Source organism: Lepidochelys olivacea, assembly GCF_965140295.1.
Source record: "Lepidochelys olivacea isolate rLepOli2 genome assembly, chromosome: 5".
In the NCBI taxonomy this organism is placed as follows: domain Eukaryota; kingdom Metazoa; phylum Chordata; order Testudines; family Cheloniidae; genus Lepidochelys; species Lepidochelys olivacea.
In genome coordinates, this window is record NC_140415.1 from 57083851 (window position 1) to 57104855 (window position 21005).

Sequence of the window (21005 nt, forward strand, 5' to 3'; positions counted from 1 at the left end):
TGGGAAGCGGTCGGAACCACAGCCCTGCGCAGCCCCTGAGGGAGGGAGGGCGGGCACAGGGCTCCGCGCGCTGCCCTTGCCACGCCTCCAGGTATCTCCCCCAAAGCTCCCATTGGCCACGGTTCCCTGTTTCCAGACACTAGAAGCTGCAGGGGGTGGTGCCGGGAGGCAAGGGCAACGCACAGAGTCCTCTGCTCCCCCACAGCCCGGGTGCCAGCCAATTCTGAGAGTGGCGCGGGGCCTGCAGCACCACGGGGGGCAATCCCATGGGCAGGATCCAAAGCCCTGAGGTGCCCGATCCAGCCAGCAGTTTGCCCACCCCTGCTCTACCAGGATTTTATAACGAGATAGCTAACATTCATTATCTCACTGTAAACACACACTTTCAGCGAGAAAGGCATAGCCATAGCCTTACATTAAGAGCCTGTCTTCACCAGACTTTTCACTGACAATTAACTCAGGGTACTTAATGTTTGTGAAGGCTTGCATGGACATATCCCCCATATGTGAACAAAGTGATCAAGTCACTCAAAGCACAAAAGTCTAGCGTAAACATACCTTAAGGGTCTCTATACAACGAAAACACTACGGTTTTAGGGGTGTTTTGGAAGGGAAGAGGATTAAATTTACCTTGGAATACCACAGTGATGATTTGAGAGCCTAAATTATACAAACTAAACTGCAATACGCTCCAACAATGATAGTCAACCAGTTACTAACTCATAATCCATTTGGCTCTCTTAGCTGCAGCTCTCTTTTTGGACTATGAAAATTTTTCAAACTATATCAGATGTTTGAGCTGCTAAAACTAGAATGTTGAATATGCATAAAAATCTATTATAAGTTGTTACTCCTCTCTTGGCAATATCAAGATGTCTGCTACCAATCGTGATTCAAAGATCTGAATTCTCAAAACAAGTATTCCAGAATTATTTCAGAAGTCTCATTTTTAGTATGTTAACAAGCCCACAGGTTTTTATAAGCTATTTCTTGTGACCCACAGAACAATGAAATAATAAAAATAAAGTAAAGATGTTCTTCTGCACGTCATTTACCAGAATACTCTACTGCAGGGGTTCTCAATCTTTTTCTTTCTAAGCCACCCTCCCCCCCCCCCCCAATATGCTATAAAAACTCCACAGCCCTCTTGTTCCATAACAACTTTTTCTGCATATAAATGCTAGAGCCTGCATTAGGGGATAGCAAGCAAGGCAACTGCATGGAGCCCCACAAAGCTAAGCTTTGGCTTCAGCCCTGGATAGCAGGGCTCAGGGCAGTATGGCTTTGGCTTTTTGCCCTAGGCCCCGATAAGTCTAATGCCAGCCCTGCTTGGCAGACCCCCTGAAATCTGCTCCCAGCACCCTAGGAGGCCTTGGACCCCTGGTTGAGAACTGCTGCTTTACAGCTCAAAACCATTTAATAGAAATCCTTGTGCCTGGGCTCTGTAAGCTGAACTGTTTGAGTCATGCTTACATACCATTGTTTTTTCCTTGAATCTTTACAAATAAAAAAATCAGTTTCTGTATAAAAGATGCTTTAGATTCCTCTCTCTAAACAAATATCAAAATATTTACTCCATTCCTTTTCAGTCCTGGTCTTTACAAGAAAAGTTGCATATGTGTAACTCAATTGATCTTAAATGTCACTAGTTACACAGGTGCAAACACCTAGCACATTCCTTGTTTACAGTTAAAAAAAGCTTAGCTCAGTTTAAGTATACTTCTGGGAGTGCACTACCAAAACTAGATCAATTCTGAATCAATTTAGTTTGTTTTCAAGCCCCCATGCCTATCCATTTTTTTTCCTTGGCCACGCCTGCTATTACTTTTAAGTCTAAGAAACAAAACCAAATGCATTACATTTAAGTTCAATAACCTTGGGTGCCCCATTAGTTACTTACAGTGGGTGGATGAAGAAACGCCAGCGAGAACATACACCAGCTCCCAGCAATTCATTAGCATGTTGGGGTCAATCCTGGCCACCAAGAGTTAACCTGATGCTCCCCCCACGCCGAAGAGTTGCAGGCACAGCTGGCGAGATCATGTCCGGGATAACACCCTCAAACCCCAGGAGAAATGCGCCGCGGTAGTGAAGAAAATCACTTCTCCCTTGGCTCGGAGACGGAATACGCAGCTACCTACCCGACCATTTCTGCCCCACGCTCGGGAACTAGGCTGAGGGGGACCCCGCCAAACCCAGCAGGAAACACAGACCGAGGAGCCTCTCACCCCAACCCTTCCCACCGGCAGGCTGCGGCACCCGCAGCGGACACAAGCCTCCTTCCCCGCGCACGCCACGAGCCCACACGCAGCTGGGACCCCGCGCGAGACACTAAGGCCCCCACAGGAGTCACCTGCCGAACCCCGGGGCCAGGCGCCGCTAGCCCATTGCGCTACCTGAACGCAGCCCCCGTGTTCCCGGGGCGCCCAGCGGGGCCCCCAGGGCCCTCCCCATCGCTCACCATGTTGCTGCCGCCTCCCGCTACCACTCCAGCCGCCCAGCCTCTCCCCGCTCCGAGCACATAAATCCGCGTGTGCCCCGCACAGGCAGCTGCCGACGGTTAGGTGGGGGGTCTCGGCACACAGCAAGCCAGGCACCCCGGCAGGCACCAGCCCCGCACCAGCTTCTGCCCGGCTCACACCTCACAAAGGTCACGCCAGGACCCCACTGCCCAAGGACCCTTAGAGCGGCTAAGCCAATTGCCTGCACAAACTGGAGCCCGCACTCCACCCCGCGCCAGCTCTACAGACACTCTCGCCTCGCCCGGGCGGCGGACAACACGCAGGCAGGGCGGACAGCCGCCTGCCCCGGACAACAGCAGCAGCTCTGCCTGCTTCTTTCCGTCAGGCGCGGCCGGGCCAGCCTACGCCGCAGACAGCTCAGGGCGGCGGGACCCCATTCACGTGACACGGGAGGTCAGCACCAGAGGCCCCACGCCGCAAGGGACGGAATGATTTAGGGCGCCCACCCGAGCTCCCAACACCTTCTACCCCGCTACCCTCCCACCCGTGCCCGCGTGAGGGCGGGCGGGCTGCAGAGGAGGGTCTGGGGCAGTGAGCGCAGGTGGCTAAGTGGAGCCGGCCGGCTGTGGGAGGCCGGATCGGGAGAAGAGGTGTCGGGGCTGGAGCTGGGCCGCCTGTTCGGATCGTTCTCCGGCGGGAGGGTCAGGGGCGAGGCTAGGGCAGCCGAGCCTGAGGCACTGAGGTCACTGCCACAAGCCGCGACTCGGAGAACAGGGGAGGGCACGGTGGGGGGGATGGGAGGTGCCGCTTGTGCGCCTGCGCCGCCGTGAAGCCCACCGGCCTTCTCTTAAGCATGCGCGCTAAGAACGGCAGACATCTTGTGAAAGCTGCTGAACCCGGAAGTGGCGCGGGTGTTTTCGGGTGACAAAAGCCGCTTGTGTGGTCCCCTGTGGGGCGGGGCTCGGCGCGGCAGGGACCCGAAGCTGGTGGACCCAGCGGCTCTTCCCTGCCTTTCGCCGGGGCGGCGGCTCCCGCGGCTGCAGTTCTCTGCTTGTGGCGCAGGGGCGGCCGGTGAGCCCTGCTCGGGGCGGGGGGAGGAGGCAGCTGCATGTTGTTCGTTGGGAGCCGGGGAGCCCAGTACAACCGCCCTGCACGTGCACCGGCTCCTGTGGCGCCACGCTGTGCGTACGTCACGCCGCCCTCCCAACCAACCCGTCTGCTCCCCACGCCAGCCCCAGAGGGACCTGCTGCCCGCCCCTCAGGCCATACAGAAGGGCGCGCGGGCTTAGTCCCTCTGCATTTCGGTCGCACCTCCGTAGCGATCTGCTCCGATCTGTGCTAACGTGAGGTGATCCAGCGTCATGCCCCCACCGCAGGCAATCACCCAGCACCTAGTAATTCTGTCCCTCAGCATGATCGCCCTCACACCTGCTACAGTCACGTTCTTCGTCTCCCCGGCACATAGCCACCTCTGTACGTTTTTGCCCCCAAGAATCCGTGCCCCTCGCCTTGAAGTCCGTCTACTCACCGCAAGCGCACACTGCTGTAGGGATGTGCATTACCCATAGGGTGTGGTCTCGGCCACCGTGTACTAGGACAATCCCATTGTTCGTCATTGCAGGTGATGCTTCAGAACCAGGAGTTTTTATATCTGTTTACTGGAAGAGAGCGTTTTGGGAGCAGAATATTTTGTGCTGGTTGGAAATTGGAGTTAGTATATAATACTTTTCCCCAATGGAACTGTGAGAACTATAGCTTCTCACACTCATCCAGCCTGGAAGCAGGCCTATCTCACACACAAGAGAACATGCACTATCTGCCATCCAGTCTGGAAGCAATTGTATAGTGCACATGAGAGAATGAACTCACCAACCACCTTCCAGTCTGGAAACAACCCTACTACACAGAAACAAGAGTGCATGAGATGTCTAGACCCATTCCCACACACACAAGAAAAAAATGTGTCCACCATCACCTGGCCTGGAAATGTCACCCTGACACACATACAAGGCAGCTCACTCCTCCTTGGCCTGAAAGTAGTCCTTTCCCCATATTCCCAATACAGAGTGTTCATGGCCACCACCCTCTGGTCTGGAAATAGCTGCACCACCACCCCCCAGGCTGAAAGCTTCCCACAAATACCTGAGAAAGAGAACATGTGCCCATTGTATTGGTATCCTGGAGTTTCCTCATCCCACCCGTACACACACAAGAGAATACATGCACTCTATCTGCCCTGAAGGCAGCCTACATGCACCAACCTCACTCCTATCTTAAACTAGTCCTAGAAGACAGCATGGGTTCACTTTGTTCTTGTTCATTCAGCTTAGCCCACCAAATCAATGTGTGCTCCCTTTGCTTCCATGCTGTCCCAACAGAACATGCCTTCACACCAACACCTGGCCCCAAGAAACCCTTCCCAGGAGAGCACACCCACATTGACAAACTGTAATTGAAATAATAAAGGGGAAATAATTGCTAGTAACTCTGCTTCTTTGATACCATGACACAGGATTCCCACTCTTGAAGCTGAGAATCCAGAATGTGAATTCTGCATGAATGGTGTCTTTAAAGAAAACATTTTCTGTTTATGTACATCTGTCTGTATAAAGATTAACGTAAATTGCCTGCAGAGACTCCCAAAAGTGGGGAACAACAGCAAGATATTTCAAAAACTCAAATTCTCACATATATCAGAAAATTTAGTGACATTCTAGCAATCATGGAGACTCAAACAGACATTCTGAATTTTTTTTTTTAAACACACAGCAACCAAAAAACCCAACTCAACATTATGAAAAAAGATTTCATTGGAACTTCATTCAGATGTAAAATCAGGGGCTAAGCCAAGATAGTTCTGGCATATTTAAATTTTAAGTTCGTAACTTTTGGATAACAAATTTGTTAAAAGTTACTTAAATTATGTATTGCAACAGACTTAAAATGGTAAAACCACTGACAGTTTTAGAGGTTGTAACATTTTAAAATAATTTATCTCAAGGCATTAATCAAAAAGGGAAGAAGGAAAAAGACCTCAAGTTACCAAAATACAAAAGGTATGTACTAACTGAAAAGATGTGACTCTCATTCATAATATAAAAACAATTAAATTGAAAAGCAACATATTTTAAACTGCTAAAATATTTTTTAACAAAATGCATAATTAATTTAAGAACTCTCTGCCACAAGATCCTGCTGGTAAGAGCTTATGACGATTTAAGAAATGATTAGGCATTGATAATGAGACCATCCATAGTTACATTAAACAGAATGAAAAATATCTTGGAGGTTGGTTTATACTCTAAAACATGAAGCTTTATATTCCTTCTAAAATATTTTTATTCCAGTTAATGGTGATTAAAGGATGTAGAATAACAGGCAACAACACACAGACACACAAGTCAACTATATGCAATGTAAGCACCATGTAGAAGTCATCTTTAAGAGGGACTTAAATATGGCCTGAGTAGGAACTTTGCAAGTGAGCTCAGGAAGATTGTACCATGGAGTATTAAATTACACTGGTAAAAGCACCTGTGTTCTGTCTATACTAGTGTTTTTTCTAGAACCTGTAGAGTTGTCTCAGTGGGAAATTTTCAGACTCATGCTAGGGTTGACAAGGCCTAATTGCCTAGGATTAGGAAATAACATCCTTTACAGTCACTTATCTTGCACTTTTTTCTGAAACAGCTGGTATCAGTCATTACTGGACACCATCATAGGGCCTAATCACATCAGCCACACTATCAGAGGCTTGTTCACCTGCGCGTCTACCAATGTGATATATGCCATCATGTGCCAGCAATGCCCCTCTGTACATGTACATCAAACTGGACAGTCTCTACGTAAAAGAATAAAGGGACACAAATCAGTCGTCAAGAATTATAACATTCAAAAACCAGTCGGAGAACACTTCAGTCTCTTTGGTCACTCAGTTACAGACCTAAAAGTTGCAATTCTTCAACAAAAAAACTTCAAAACAAGAGACTGCTGAATTGGAATTAATTTCCAAACTGGATACAATATATTAGGCTTGAATAAAGACTGGGAGTGGATGTGTCATTACACAAAGTAAAAATATTTCCCCGTGTTTATTCCGTCCCTCCCCCCCCGCCCACCACTGTTCCTCAGATGTTCTTGTCAACTCCTGAAAATGGCCCACCTTGATTATGACTACAAAAGGTCCTTCCCCCCCGCCGGTAATAGCTCACCTTACCTGATCACTCTCATTACAGTGTGTATGGTAACACCCATAGTTTCATGTTCTCTATGTATATAAATCTCCCTACTGTATTTTCCACTGAATGCATCCGATGAAGTGAGCTGTAGCTCACGAAAGCTTATGCTCAAATAAATTTGTTAGTCTCTAAGGTGTCACAAGTACTCCCTTTCTTTTTGCTACAAACTGAAGCTCTGAACAAAGGACTGAATGACCCATCCAAGCTGTGGATGTATTCCAGAGACTTGACTTAAGCCAGCACTTTATTCCATCATTATTACAAGCCTGAACCAAGAACTTTGCCATTACCGTATGTAATTAATTCCTTTAAACAATTTTAACTCTTTATAAATAACCTTTAGATTTTAGATACTAAAAGCTTGGCATCAGCGTGATTTTTGGGTAAGATCAAAGTTATATATTGACCTGGGTGTGTGGCTGGTCCTTTGGGATCAGAAGAACTTTTTATTTGATGAGACTGGTTGTAAAGAACCACTCATCTCTGAATCCAGTGGTTTTGGTGGTGATACAGGAACTGGAATGCCTGAGGAAACTGCCTTTATGTTTTCTTGTTAGCCAGTGTGGTGAAACAGGAGTTTAATTTTGTGGCTGGTTTGGTATACCTTATAAAAGAATAACCACCAGTTTTCGGTTGTGTTTGCCCTATTTCTCAGCAGTTCATCCTGAATATGGCATTCTCAGTTGTGACCCACTAAGGCATGGTTACACATGGTTAGCACATATCCATTTTGTAACTGGGTAGTGTAACATGTTTGCTGTGTAGATAGAGTATCAATGGTACAGAAAGGAAGGAAACTGCTTCTAGTAAGAAAAATATTGTTGCAGCAGTTAGCTGCTATGGAAGACAAAATCTCAGCAATATTACAATATTCTTTCTAGAAGCAGTTGGCAGATTTTGGCACATTCCACTCCACTTTCTACCTGACACCTTTTATAACCTTATTTGGAAGATCCTGCTTATGTTGCCTCCCAAATAGCATCAAAATCTCCCAGAAATTTTCTAATGGAAATTTGTATGGATGACAGTTTGAGAAATCCAAAGAAGACAACCACAATATAAGGTTAATATAAGGCAATTGAAGTCATTGGAGTAGTGATAGAGAAATATGCATTCTATGACAAACCGTCCTATGCTGCTTAGAGCACATGATTGACAAAGGATGTGAGGCAGATCCAGCAGAAGTCAAGGCTATACTTAAAATGCCACCACCTAAAAATAATGTAGTTCCTTGGTATGATAAAACGTTGGGGGGAAATTGCAGGATGACATATTGGAAAGAATCAGAGATCCCAAGTCTTTCAAAATGCTGGGTGTGATCCTGGATGTTGATGTAGTAGTCTAGGCTAGGATAAGACCTATCACACCATGTGAGATCATGCAAGTCTTGCAGAATACACAGAAGGACAACTTAAAGACCCTCTCATCATGCCCACAGCTATGTTCATTATGCCTGTGAAAAGATAGTACTAGATTTGTGTGAAGAAAAGGAACATACCTCTCTAGTAGTTAGTCATTATTTTTCCAAATTTGTAGAAATCCTAAGTCTTGCTGCCATTATCAGGTCATAGAAATTTTTAAAAGATATATTTTCTTGTTTGGGCATTATAGAAGAAATAATTACTGGCAGTAGACCACAGTTTCCCATCTCTAACTCCCAAGCTTTTGCTATAGAGTATCACTTCACGTACATCAATTCCAATCTATCCATGGTACCGATTTAGCCCCTATTACCATAGAATCCGTGCATCTCACAGTCTTTAATGTATTTGTCATCACAACACCCATCTAAGGTAAGGCACTATTCTTACCTACCTGAGGCACAGAGAGTCTCTAACTTACCGAAAGTTAAACAAGAAGTCTAGTGAAGTGGAACATTGGACAAATGACCAGGGAGGAGTATAAAAATATTGCTCAGGCATACAGGAGTGAAATCAGGAAGGCCAAATCACACCTGGAGTTGCAGCCAGCAAGAGATGCTAAGAGTAACAAGAAGGGTTTCTTCGGATATGTTAGCAATAAGAAGAAAGTCAAGGAAAGTGTGGGCCCCTTACTAATGAGGGAGGCAACCTAGTGACAGAGGATGTGGAAAAAGCTATTGTACTCAATGCTGTTTTTTGCCTCTGTCTTCACGAACAAGGTCAGCTCCCAGACTACTGCGCTGGGCAGCACAGCATGGAGAGGAGGTGAGCAGCCCTCTATGGAAAAAGAAGTGGTTTGGAACTATTTAGAAAAGCTGGATGAGCACAAGTCCATGGGGCCGGATGCACTGCATCCGAGAGTGCTAAAGGAGTTGGCAGATGTGATTGCAGAGCCATTGGCCATTATCTTTGAAAACTCCTGGCAATCGGGGGAGGTCCCAGACGACTGGAAAAAGGCTAATGTAGTGCCCATCTTTAAAAAAGGGAAGGAGGAGGATCCAGGGAACTACAGGCCAATCAGCCTCACCTCAATCCTTGGAAAAATCATGGAGCAGATCCTCAAGGAATCAATTCTGAAGCACTTAGAGGAGAGGAAAGTGATCAAGAACAGTCAGCATAGATTCACCAAGGGCAAGTCATGCCTGACTAATCTAATTGTCTTCTATGACAAGATAATTGGCTCTGTGAATGAGGGGAAAGCAGTGGACATGTTATTCCTTGACTTTAGCAAAGCTTTTGACACGGTCTCCCACAGCATTCTTGCCAGTTAAAGAAGTATGGGCTGGATGAATGGACTATAAGGTGGATAGAAAGCTGTTTAGATCGTCGGGCTCAACGGGTAGTGATCAATGGCTCCATGTCTAGTTGGCAGCCGGTATCAAGTGGAGTGACCCAAGGGTCAGTCCTGAGGCCGGTTTTGTTCAATATCTTCATTAATGATCTGGAGGATGGCGTGGACTGCACCCTCAGCAAGTTTGCAGATGACACTAAACTGGGAGGAGTAGGGTAGGGATAGGATACGTTGGAGGGTAAGGATAGGATACAGAGGGACCTAGACCAATTAGAGGATTGGGCCAAAAGAAATCTGATGAGGTTCAATAAGGACAAGTGCAGAGTCCTGCACTTAGGACGGAAGAATCCCATGCACTGCTACAGGCTAAGGACTGAATGGCTAGGCAGCAGTTCTGCAGAAAAGGACCTAGAGGTTACAGTGGACGAGAAACTGGATATGATTTAACAGTGTGCCCTTGTTGCCAAGAAGGCTAACAGGATTTTGGGCTGTATAAGTGGGGGCATTGTCAGCAGATCAAGGGATGTGATCTTTCCCCTTTATTCGACATTGGTGAGGCCTCATCTGGAGTCCTGTGTCCAGTTTTGGGCCCCTCACTACAGGAAGGATGTGGACAAATTGGAAAGTGTCCAGTGGAGGGCAACAAAATGATTAGGGGCCTGGAACACATGACTTATGAGGAGAGGCTGAGGGAACTGTGATTGTTTAGTCTGCAGAAGAGACGAATGAGGGGGGATTTGATAGCTGCTTTCAACTACCTGAAAGGGGGTTCCAAAGAGGATAGATCTAGACTGTTCTCAGTGGTACCAGATGACAGGACAAGGAGTAATGGTCTGAAGTTGCAGTGGGGGAGGTTTAGGTTGGATATTAGGAAAAACTTTTTCACTAGGAGGGTGGTGAAGAACTGGAATGCGTTATCTAGGGAGGTGGTGGAATCTCCTTCCTTTGAGGTTTTTAAGGTCAGGCTTGACAAAGCCCTGGCTGGGATGATTTAGTTGGGGATTGGTCCTGCTTTGAGCAGGGGGTTGGACTAGATGACCTCCTGAGGTCCCTTCCAAGCCTGATATTCTATGATTCTATGAAGCAGGGTCTGGAACCCAGGTTTCCCAAATCCTACAGTAGTACCTGAACCAGTGGGTAACCCTTTCCCACTATCCATAATGGAATGGCTGCACAAACCAAACACTGAAAAAATTATTAACATTTATGAAAATTTCTGTGCATATATATAGTTTATTTTTCTGTGAAAGTTCATTTAATTTTATGTTTACATATAAAACAATGAAAAACAAGTTTCTCCTATTTTTCTTTGTACATATTTAAAAGTAAATCTGTATCATGATCATATTTATGTGAAAATATATATTGTTTACAGCAAGATTAGTTATCACCAGTGGAAATATTTCACTTTTGATACTCTAGTCAAACTGGGGAGTTTCCTCTCAATTTTGCTCTTTTCCTTCTTAGTGTAGGCATCGCATGTATGGGGTCATACATCATTAATAAGGGATACTTATCTGACAGCATCAAAATATGTATGTTGTCTATGTATTAGATTTAGCACACAAATTAATGGAAATATTTGCATATATAGCCTTTACAGGATCAGGGCGTAAATTAATAGCAGAATCAAGATAAAAGCCTGAAATCCATATTTCCATTCTTCTGCTTTAGGAGAATGACTAGAACAAGTTCCATTCCCATATGTGATATCTCTTCATTTTGTTGGCAGGTTTCCAACCTAACAGCTGGAGAACATAAGAATATTGCTTAAAAGGTGATTGGACATTCAAGAAAACATGAAACAAAATGGTTTAAAAACTATTAAGATTTATTCTGTTAAATTATTAAAAGGTGTTGGTTGGTTGTTCATTTTTTTGGTAGATGGGGTGAGTTTCGGGGTCAGAAGTTTTGAATTTCTTCTCTTTCAGTGAACCATTTTGAATCCACTGTGTAAACCAGACATTTTTCCAACATACTTACATGAAAAATCACATGTACTTGGGCTTGGAGAGTTTACTTATTTTAAAACACGGCTTCATTATGTTGTGTTAAAGAACATAAATAATTTATTTTTACTTAGGAAGGTAAGACTTTTTGTTTTGTTTACCTAACTGAGACTATATGCAAAAGTACACTTGTTTTTTGGTTACCTTGTACTCCCCTCACTGTTCTCCCGCCAGTTTGCCTCTTTCATCCATCTGTTTCATCATGTCATAAAGCCAGGATTGTACGATTACAAACCCGCTGGATTCTTTTTCCTGCATGTTTGTGTAATACCTAGCAGAATGGTATCCAGATTCCTGACTGGCCCTCTTGGATGCTATTGTAAAATAATAATTTTCTATTCTGTCTACTTCCAGAGAAAAACAACCTAGTAATTTTGTTAAATCCACATTGGAATTATACGTTAATATAATGAATCATCTATGAAAATAGCCTCTCTCATATATTAGTTCCTACACATATGACACACAAAAATATTACACACTAAGTATATAAAACATATTCTTTCCACATGAGAGGACAATGGACACATGATCAAACTGTGGACTCCAAGTTTGCTACTTAAAACAGGGCAGGTAACAGTCCTAACTGTACCCATTGTATGTCCCTTTTCAAATGGCTACTGTTATTTTGTACAAAGAAGCTAACTTGAAATTTACCTCTGATGGTGAAAACGTATTTCCTTTGTGCTCTAAGAATCAAGTTGTTCAGCAGAAAGTGCATTCTTGCTGAGCAGTGTAGGTAGAACTGAAAGGCCTGTGGTGTGTTATGATTTGGCTTAACCACTAAAAACTAAAATGAATTTTAACAATAAATCTTGTTTTATGCATCTTTTTAAATAAAACTGCACGGTTTTGATATTTTCTTCAGTTTTCACTTACTTTGTTTTAAGATACATTAAAGTGCTTTAAAGCTGGTGTTGAAGGAACAATCAGAATTTAATTATATTAGCCACAGGCGAGCATAGGCTGCAGTTTTCCAGTGTGCTATTCCTATGTGAAGATCTTATCATGAGTGAGAAGACTACAAATTGGCAAAGTGTTCCAGATACATATAGCACAAAATGTAAAGTTCTTTGCTCTTTCAGTGTTAGAGCTAATAGCATATGGTGAACAATGAACTCATATCTGCAGTGCAAGTGGGGAAAAGAGCTTATGTAGGTTTGCAGGAGCTGGACCATTGAAGGTCTTATAGGTCAGAAACAGAATTTTAAAATCAATCCACTGCTTCACAGGGAACTAGTGTAATGAACAAAGAAACTACAGTGCGTTCTGAGGCTTGGGAGCAAGTTAACAACCTGACAGCAGCATTCTTCAAAAGCTCTGCAAAAGTGCCATAGGCCTAGTCAGTGTTTGCATTCCTGAGGCATCCAAAAATATGTATTCCAAGCACTTGGACATATTATTACTTACCTTCTACTGATTCTCTCTATACAACAAAAACAGCAGCAACAACAAAGCTTTACTGCCCAAGAATATTCTGTCCCTTCACGTTTATGAATATCCTTAAGTAAACTCTACAGGAAAGAAATTACATTAAAACCTATTATAATACTAGTAAATAGGAAATCTCTTTCCCATATTTGTAATCCATGCACATGCTTCTGCATTCCACACCAGAATGGGGATTTGTGGTGCTCCCAGGATGAATAACTGTGAGTGGGTGGGGATCAGGCAGTGACTTTCCTCTTGTTCAAGTCCAACAGTGCCAGAGGGGAAGCCTAGGGTCAGGAGAAAAGTTTCCACCCACTCTAGTATCTCTGTCGGAGGGGGAGATCAAGATCCGGTGGTGAATTTCCTATGCCTCTCTCTCTCCCATCTGAGGAAGAGATAGGGCTGGCTCATGAACAAGAGCACAGAAATGCAGGTGACACCCAAACATGTGGAATCCCAAGCAGTCACTTATTTTTCTTTTGCCTAGGCTGCCCCCAAGCCCAATTCAATAGCTTTACCACACCCCATTACTCATGCATGTTAATCACTGTGCATGTAAATCACTGTGACCCAGGGACCCTTTGGTGCCAGTTGGCAGATGGAATAAGGGGTACATAGGGGTTTGATGTCTACATAATAGTTAGCCAAAGGCTAGCATGTGAAATCTCTACTGAGAACCCATAGCCTGCTGGTCATCATCATCATTGCAAAATGTATGTAAGGATATTATGAAAAAAATTATGTATCTATACTGAAAACTGTGTTCTTAAGGTATAGAAGTATAGGCTGGTCACCAGAAGGTGGTAAACAGATTCTAGTCAGGCAAGAGGTAGGAGACACAGTCTACACAATAGCATAATTTGCCCATCCCAAAGCGAGTGCACATAACCCACGGGATCCCCCAAATGGTGACTAAGCACAGGGTCAAGCATGACTGATTGTTTCACGGCTGTACTGTCCTCTGGGTTTCTGTGCCTTGCGGATAGCCAACAGCCTCAGGGAGCCCCTATACTGAACACTGTCCCCACATTTTCCACAGGAGTTCATCCTGGAAGATATCTCGCTGCTGAGGGTGACCTGGGAAGCAAGGGAGGTCTTCTACTGCAATGCAGCTTCTGCCCTGGCCCATATGCAGCTTGCCTGTGTGCAGCAATGGTCCCCCCACCCCTCACGGCACCATGGCACAGACAAGTTAGCTTTACTGGGGCAAGAACCACAGTGGCTCTCCTGAGAAACCTGTGCAAGCTCATTTCCCAAGTTCTGGATGAGACCTTTGAAGAGATCACTAAGGCTGATTAGTGCGATGTGAGAAAGCACATCAATGACCTATTCCGCATCTAGACATGCATGCAGCCCTAACCCTCCTCGCCCCAAGAGCCCACACCGAATAACTTCCTTCCCAAAATAAAAGCTGCTTACTGGGAACCTCCTCTGGTGTTTGTCCTTCCCCAAGGACCAGCCACTGGAACTGGCTTACCTTCCTCCTGGCTTGAGAACAGCTCCTGGGTGCATGCATCTAGGGATTCTGGGGTGTCTTCCTCTGCCTCAGCACCCTCGCTCCTGCTTTGCTCCTCCTCCTCCTCCTCCTACCTTGTTGAACTGGGCTCTGAAGTGTCCATGGTGGTACTTGGAGTGGAGGTGGGGTCACCCCCAAGAGTCGCATCCAGCTCTTTGTAGAAATGGCAAGTTGCAGGGGCAGCACCGGAGTGGCTGTTTGCCTCACGGGCTTTGCTGTAGGCATTCTGCAGCTCCTTCACTTTAACCCTGCTCTGCAGAGCATCCCGGTCATGGCCCCTTTCCATCATGTCCCTTCATATCTGCCCCAAGGTATCGTAATTCCTACAGCTGGAGCGCAGCTGGGACTGGACAGCTTCCTCCCCCCAAACACAGATGAGGTCCAGCACCTCACCATTGCTCCATACTGGGGATCGCTTGGCGTGTGGAGGCATGGTCACCTGGAAAGATTTGCTGAGAGCACTCCATGCCTGACTGAGCAAACAGGAAGGGGATTTTCAAAATTCCCAGAGAATTTAAAGGGCAGGTCTGACAGTTGGTCACCTGAGGGCAGGGCAGTAGAATTCAAAGTGATGACCAGAGTGGCTAGAACAGGACTTGTAGGACACTTCTGGAGGCCGATCAGAGTGCGCTAACAGACCAGGACATCCACACTGGTGCCACAGCACTCCAGCGGGGGCGCATCAAACATTATTCCACTCGCTGAGGTGGAGTACCAGGAGCGTTCTAGCCGCAGAGTCAGAGCGCTCTATGTGCCTTGCCAGTGTGGACGGGTCATGAGTTAGAGCGCACTGGGCTGCTTTAATACGCTCTAACTCACAAGTGTAGCCATGCCCTTAGTCTGGTATATCAGGAGAATGCAAAAAGTTGCACTGTAAGCTTCATCTAGTGGACAAGCCATGAGTATGCTTGTCTTAGGAACAGAGGATTAGAACTGGCCTGGTTGTTAAGTGCTGGGAGAAAGACTTTAGGTGAGCTAATCTTCATGAGACAAGGAGCGTGCCTTGCTTCTCAACCCAAGGCTCTGGAAGGTTTGTTATGATTTTATTGTATATGTCACCAATTGTTTCCAATATTTCTACTTACGTGCTATTACATGAATCTCTGTTCTTTGATAAATAAACTTAATGCTGATTTCACTATAAACAAATGTAAGCACTGTGAGTTGAGCAGAGCAATGGTCTTGAGGTAAAACTGGTAAGCTGTGTTGTACTGTTCCTTTGGGAACAGCAGATATGTGAATTCAGTGTGTGTCCAGTGGAACAGGAGTGGGCACTCCAGGGGGATGCTTGGACAGTTTCGGGGCTGGAGTGTGCCTATTGCCTACCTGAAGAGGTGCAGTGGAGCATAAGTAGGCTGAAAGGGGAGTGCTTGTGTTGCTTGTGGCTGGTGGAGTCAGTGAGGTTGTCCTTGCAGGCACAACCAAGGCTTCCTCACGCTAAGGGCTGGTAGTAATCAGGTGCTTTACAACCCTGGGTATCCCCAGGAAGCATCACAATCATATGTGAAATCCTCCCCTCAGAAAAATCCCCTTTTGCTTTGGAATCTAAAAAAGTTAACAATTGTTGCAGCGGAGGATACAGTTGCTATCTAATGAGTAAGAGTTAATAAACTGAAGTGGTAAACCAACATGTGAATTATGAAGGTCTTCCCTCACTAATGGGAATTATTCAGTGTCCCTCAGATGCTCATTATGTATTGTTTATACCCAGCAGTAAAGTCTGTCATTGCTTCAGTGGCATTAGCTGTAAATGATATTCTGTGATCATACAATAAAAGCTATTGAGGAGTTTTGTTCTTTGTACTTATTAATCAATCTCTCTATATGTGCATGTGCGCACACCTGCTATTTATATGAGTAACTATTCACCCTATTTAAAGTAGTGAAAACCTTGAAAACATCTTGATGCAAATTGATTATGAAGAAATCGGAATGTTGACACAAAGGACCAAATTTTGCCCCTGATGTTAATCCACTGACTTCAACAGAGTTACTTTAGAGATGAATATGGGTCAAAAGTGTCTAAAATAAATGTAGTCAAGGTTCAAATTAAAAAGTCGAGCATAACAAGGCATCTGTTGAGTGCTTTTAACGATGCCTTGGTGTGCCTTATTGTGATGCCAGAGTAGCCCTAAGGTAAAAATATGAAGAACTATACCATCCTAATATAATGAGAAGTGTCATAGAGGCAGAGTTAGCATTAGTTTTTCTGGTATGCAAAGAAGAGATCAATTAATCTGATAATCTGGCTTCTGGTAAACGATGCAAAAACAGTCATTGTTTTGGCGTTAACTAGGAATACACAATGCGGGATAACAGGACCCTTACATTTCGAATGCTTTCAATCACACCCTCTTGTCTCATTGAGATTTAAAGGAACTCTAATGTAAAATTTAAGGAAATATACTTGACAGATTTTTAAAAATATTCCTGATAGTATATTTTCCACCATACAAACAGTTCTTCTAAATTCATTTGAGCATTAGGTTTTAATATACAGAGCATACAAATGATTAGTATATATTGTAAATAGCATTTTTTTCTTAAACATTTTTATCAAATATATTTTAAACCTATTAAATAGTACACTGATAAATTAACACTGTTCTACTTAATCTTGTAAGAATAATCATAAATCATTAGAAATTACATAGCACCTTCCATCCAATAGTCTTAATATGCTTTGCAAATGGTAAGGGCAAGTCCATGTCTGGTCTTACACAGATTTGCAACTGGGTAAGAAAGTACAAGGAACTTTCCCCCTCCTCCTCCTGTGCACGGACTGAGCAAGTTGCAGTCCTTGAATGCCTGGCCAAAAATTTCAAAAATGGGCGCCTAAAGTTACGCTCCTATGTCCATATTTAGACATCAAATTAATGCAGCAGGGTGCTCAGCACTTTTGAAAATCTGGCCACTTATTTAGGTGCCTAAATATGGATTTAGCAGCATGACATTAGGCACCTGTTTTGGTCCCTGAGTAAAAGAGATGTGCCAAGCTAGCACCACTACAGACACCAGCCTCTCCAAAAGGATCAAACCTTTGCCTTGTACCCTGTACCAGCAAGCTGAGCTGGCTCTATGGAGAAGACAGAAAACATATTATACTTGTTCAAAGGGTGACACAGCAACCTACACGAAGGGCCACTGTTTAAGGCAGGAGTTCCTCCACCTAGCTATGGTTGTGACTTAAAGCCATGGTTAAGCCAAGGTATAAAAATATTATTTTATCCATTGTACAGATTGGACAACTGAGGCACAGAGTTATTAAGTGACTTGTTCAAAGTCATACGGGAAGCCAGTGTTAGAGCCAGAACCCCAAATCACTAGTCACTTCTGAAACTCTTGGCCTAAATACGTGGTTTTTTCCCTCCCCTTTTTTAACTATAATATTAATTTTATAAATAAATCAGACCTATTATTCTGAGTTGTTTGAAATAAATGTAGATCGTTGTGGGGTTTTTTGTTGTTTTTTTTTTTTTGTAAACATCATACGTTTCCCCAGAATGATAGTTAAAAACTCACTTTCTTAAAGGTGCAGTTGTTAGGAAAGTGACTGTAAAAATGGCATTGTGGGGACCCATATTTGTTGTCTCTTACTGATTTCCATATTAATTGTGCAGGGAGCATCTTTTTGGTCTGTGTTTGTACAGCACCAAGTACAATGGGGTCCTAGACCATTAATGGGGCTCCTACCTGTTACCATAAATAATTAGTAAATAAATAATAATAAAATAATAATAATATAATATATTATATTGTTTTTCTCTACTTCCTAACCCTGCATACCCGGGCTCTAAGAATCAAGCTGGGTTCTTTCCTTCACCAATAATAAAGGATTTGCTGCTCATGTTATGCCCTCAACTATATCTGTGCCACCCCCTCTCTTCCAATTATGTCCTGATTGACATCTATTCAGTCTCATTATCTTCAGTGGGTTTGCACAAGTGTAACTCATAGCAATTTAGTAAACAATTCTGTTGCTATATGAGAAGGAATAGAATCCAGTTTATTCTCCCACAATTATGTTGGCTCAGTCATGCTGCTGTGTTAAAACCCCAACATATTTTAAGATTTCAACAAAAGTTTATTTTAATCTATAAACATGGGACATTGTGTCCTCTGCTTTTTACACAACTTACTTTATATGAAGAAACCACAGGGGTACAGGGTGCCCAAATTACCGTGTTTAACAACTATATATAACATGTAAGGTCTAACTACATATATACAGTGCTGCTCTGGCAGGATTCTGGAGGCTTCTGAAACACAGAACACAGGGAGGACCACTAGATGACTCATAGGTTATTAAAGGGATACTATACACTACAATACATAATTTTTTTATTAAAGAAGGGTAAGATGGAGTTAAATAAATGTGTGATTATGTATGTTTAGACCTAGAAACTGGCTTATTTGGAAATTTTCTAGGATCCTGATCAAATGGGTAACTGTTATACAATTCGTTTGGAAGGTTCTTTAGAATTCTCACAAAGACATTATCTGCATTTATAGTAATCATAAATTTACTTTGGTTGGATATTTTTTGTTAAACACGGCACTGTTGTTTGAACTTTGGGATTTGAGCAGAACAGACTTTCAGTGAAAAAGGATGCCTTTCAGCACTGGGGTGAAAAAGACTTTTCCGGACTGTGACTCACCAGGCTAAAGAAAGAAAGACTAGGATTAGCCAACCAGTTTGTCCCATGGTACCTCAGTAATAGCACCTGTTCCTGTCTCCTGTAAAAGTCCAACCCTATTCACAGGATCATAGAATATCAGGGTTGGAAGAGACCTCAGGAGGTCATCTAGTCCAACCCCATGCTCAAAGCAGGACCAATCCCCAACTAAATCAGGGGATTCTGCTGTGCATCCCTCTTTCTTTTCTTTTTACCATTTATGTCCTATCATTTTTACTTTTTCGGGACTTCAAGTTTGATTGACTATTCCAAATGACTAGAGGGCTGTATTCTGGCTGTAAGAAATGAACCCAACCTGATCCTAGTATAGGAAAACTGGTGAGGGAAAGGAGAAAAGACTGGTTTCACAGCTGCAACCCAAACAATATGACCAGTCATGCCAATTGCTGACCTGGTGAGAAGAGAAAGAGAGCAGCTAAGTCTCAGACTGCAGAATCCTGAGCCTTCTGCTGTCAAAAAGCTGAAAGGGATTTTTTCTTCCTACTTTTCTGTTCTCCCAGGTGTATGTATGTCTAAATGTAACTGGATCCACCCTTTTGTAAATGTTTAATAAATATTTCAAGTATGGATACAGAAAAAAAGAAAACCAAGTCCCTTGTGCAAACCTATGTACCCAAGTTAGCTGCCAATTGTGGAATATGAGTTCAAAATAGCCTTGAAAATCCTGGTACTAGTTAAATACAACTAGTGAACAGGAACAAAAAGTAATAAAAACTTATTTTAATCACTAATGAAAGCAGATATAATTGTGAACACATAGGCTGTAATACAATCTACCCACATAAAGTCTAAGGAATTGGGCTGTAGGCTGAAGAACTGGGGAAATTAAATCCATTCCCCAGCTGACAACCAGGGAGTGGGGTTAATGTGCAGAACTCCCAGGTGGCTATTCCAGCCTCTGGATGGGAATAGTAGCCACCAGCACCTTCACATCACATACCCAGTGGTTTGTGTCCACTGCCCATTTTCCTGCATGCAGCTCCTGTTGTGGTCTTAAAGGATGTACAGGCCCTCTCTACTGAAGTGGAATTTCATCCAGGGAGCAGACCTGTGGTTACAGTGATGCATGCCATTTTTATACAATGTTGCCACTTTTATAAACGTTGTAAATCATATTGGGTGCCCTGGTAAATGGTATCTGATTTACATACCTCAGGCTCAGTATAACAAACTTACAGGAGTGAGGAGATGTTTTGTTTGAAAACAACTGGACACACACAGCTGAGACAGTTATCACACAGCATTTTAAAATTCTGTTTTCTTCTTTTTGTCCACCTCTCCTGAGTATTTTTGATCTTTACATCTGCATGAATGCTTATATAACACTTATTAATAGTGCATCACTTAAAAAACTCATGTAAGTTTTTCAGCAACAGCACTTTCCTGATGCTTCCATTATGCTCTAAGATCATTATAGCACTAGACCTCATCCCTCCATTTATCTTTCATTCTAATGGCCTGAAAAAAGCAAGAAGAGACCTAATAACTAAGCACTAATTATTGTAACAAATCAAACAGTAGTCCTGGGAATTCAGTCACAATCTCTTATGGGCACGGAGCTCTTAAAACTCTCTCTTTCTCTCTTCCTCTGTCATGTTCAATCATCATTGCAGTATACTTTTTAAAAATTAATTTTCTATAAGAAAATGAATCTAAACAGAGCAAACAATGGCCTTCTTCTGAATGTCAGACTTAACATGGGAGTAAAATGACATGTTGCCTTTTGATATGTCTGATCCATATTTACTGTCAACTTCAACTCACATTTATATAATATGAATATTTTAAAACAGTCATTACTATAGCTGAGTGCTTACTTGAGTAAATATTTTACAACCATCTCCCCCACCATATTCTTTTAAATGTATATGTTTGCTGATTAGCCATCTGCCTATACGGTGGATGAGCAGAAAATCAGATAACAATGGGAAACTAAAGTG

The 21005-nt window shown here is 43.5% G+C and overlaps 1 protein-coding gene across 5 annotated transcripts in view; it reads right to left on the reverse strand.

Annotated features, from left to right (window-relative positions):
* The window catches only part of TMEM161B (transmembrane protein 161B), a 72447-nt gene extending 69220 nt beyond the window's left edge, over positions 1-3227 (reverse strand). For 2 of the 5 annotated variants that reach the window (XM_084628721.1, XM_084628722.1), the window contains exon 1: positions 2462-3227. In XM_084628721.1, coding sequence (XP_084484847.1) covers positions 2462-2464 — 3 coding nt within the window. In that variant the 5' untranslated portion in view covers positions 2465-3227. Of the gene's footprint in view, positions 1-1900; positions 2213-2461 lie in introns of those variants that run through there. The other 3 variants (XM_084628720.1, XM_084628723.1, XM_084628726.1) reach the window with 2 other exon arrangements.
* Between the last annotated feature and the right edge of the window lie 17778 nt (positions 3228-21005).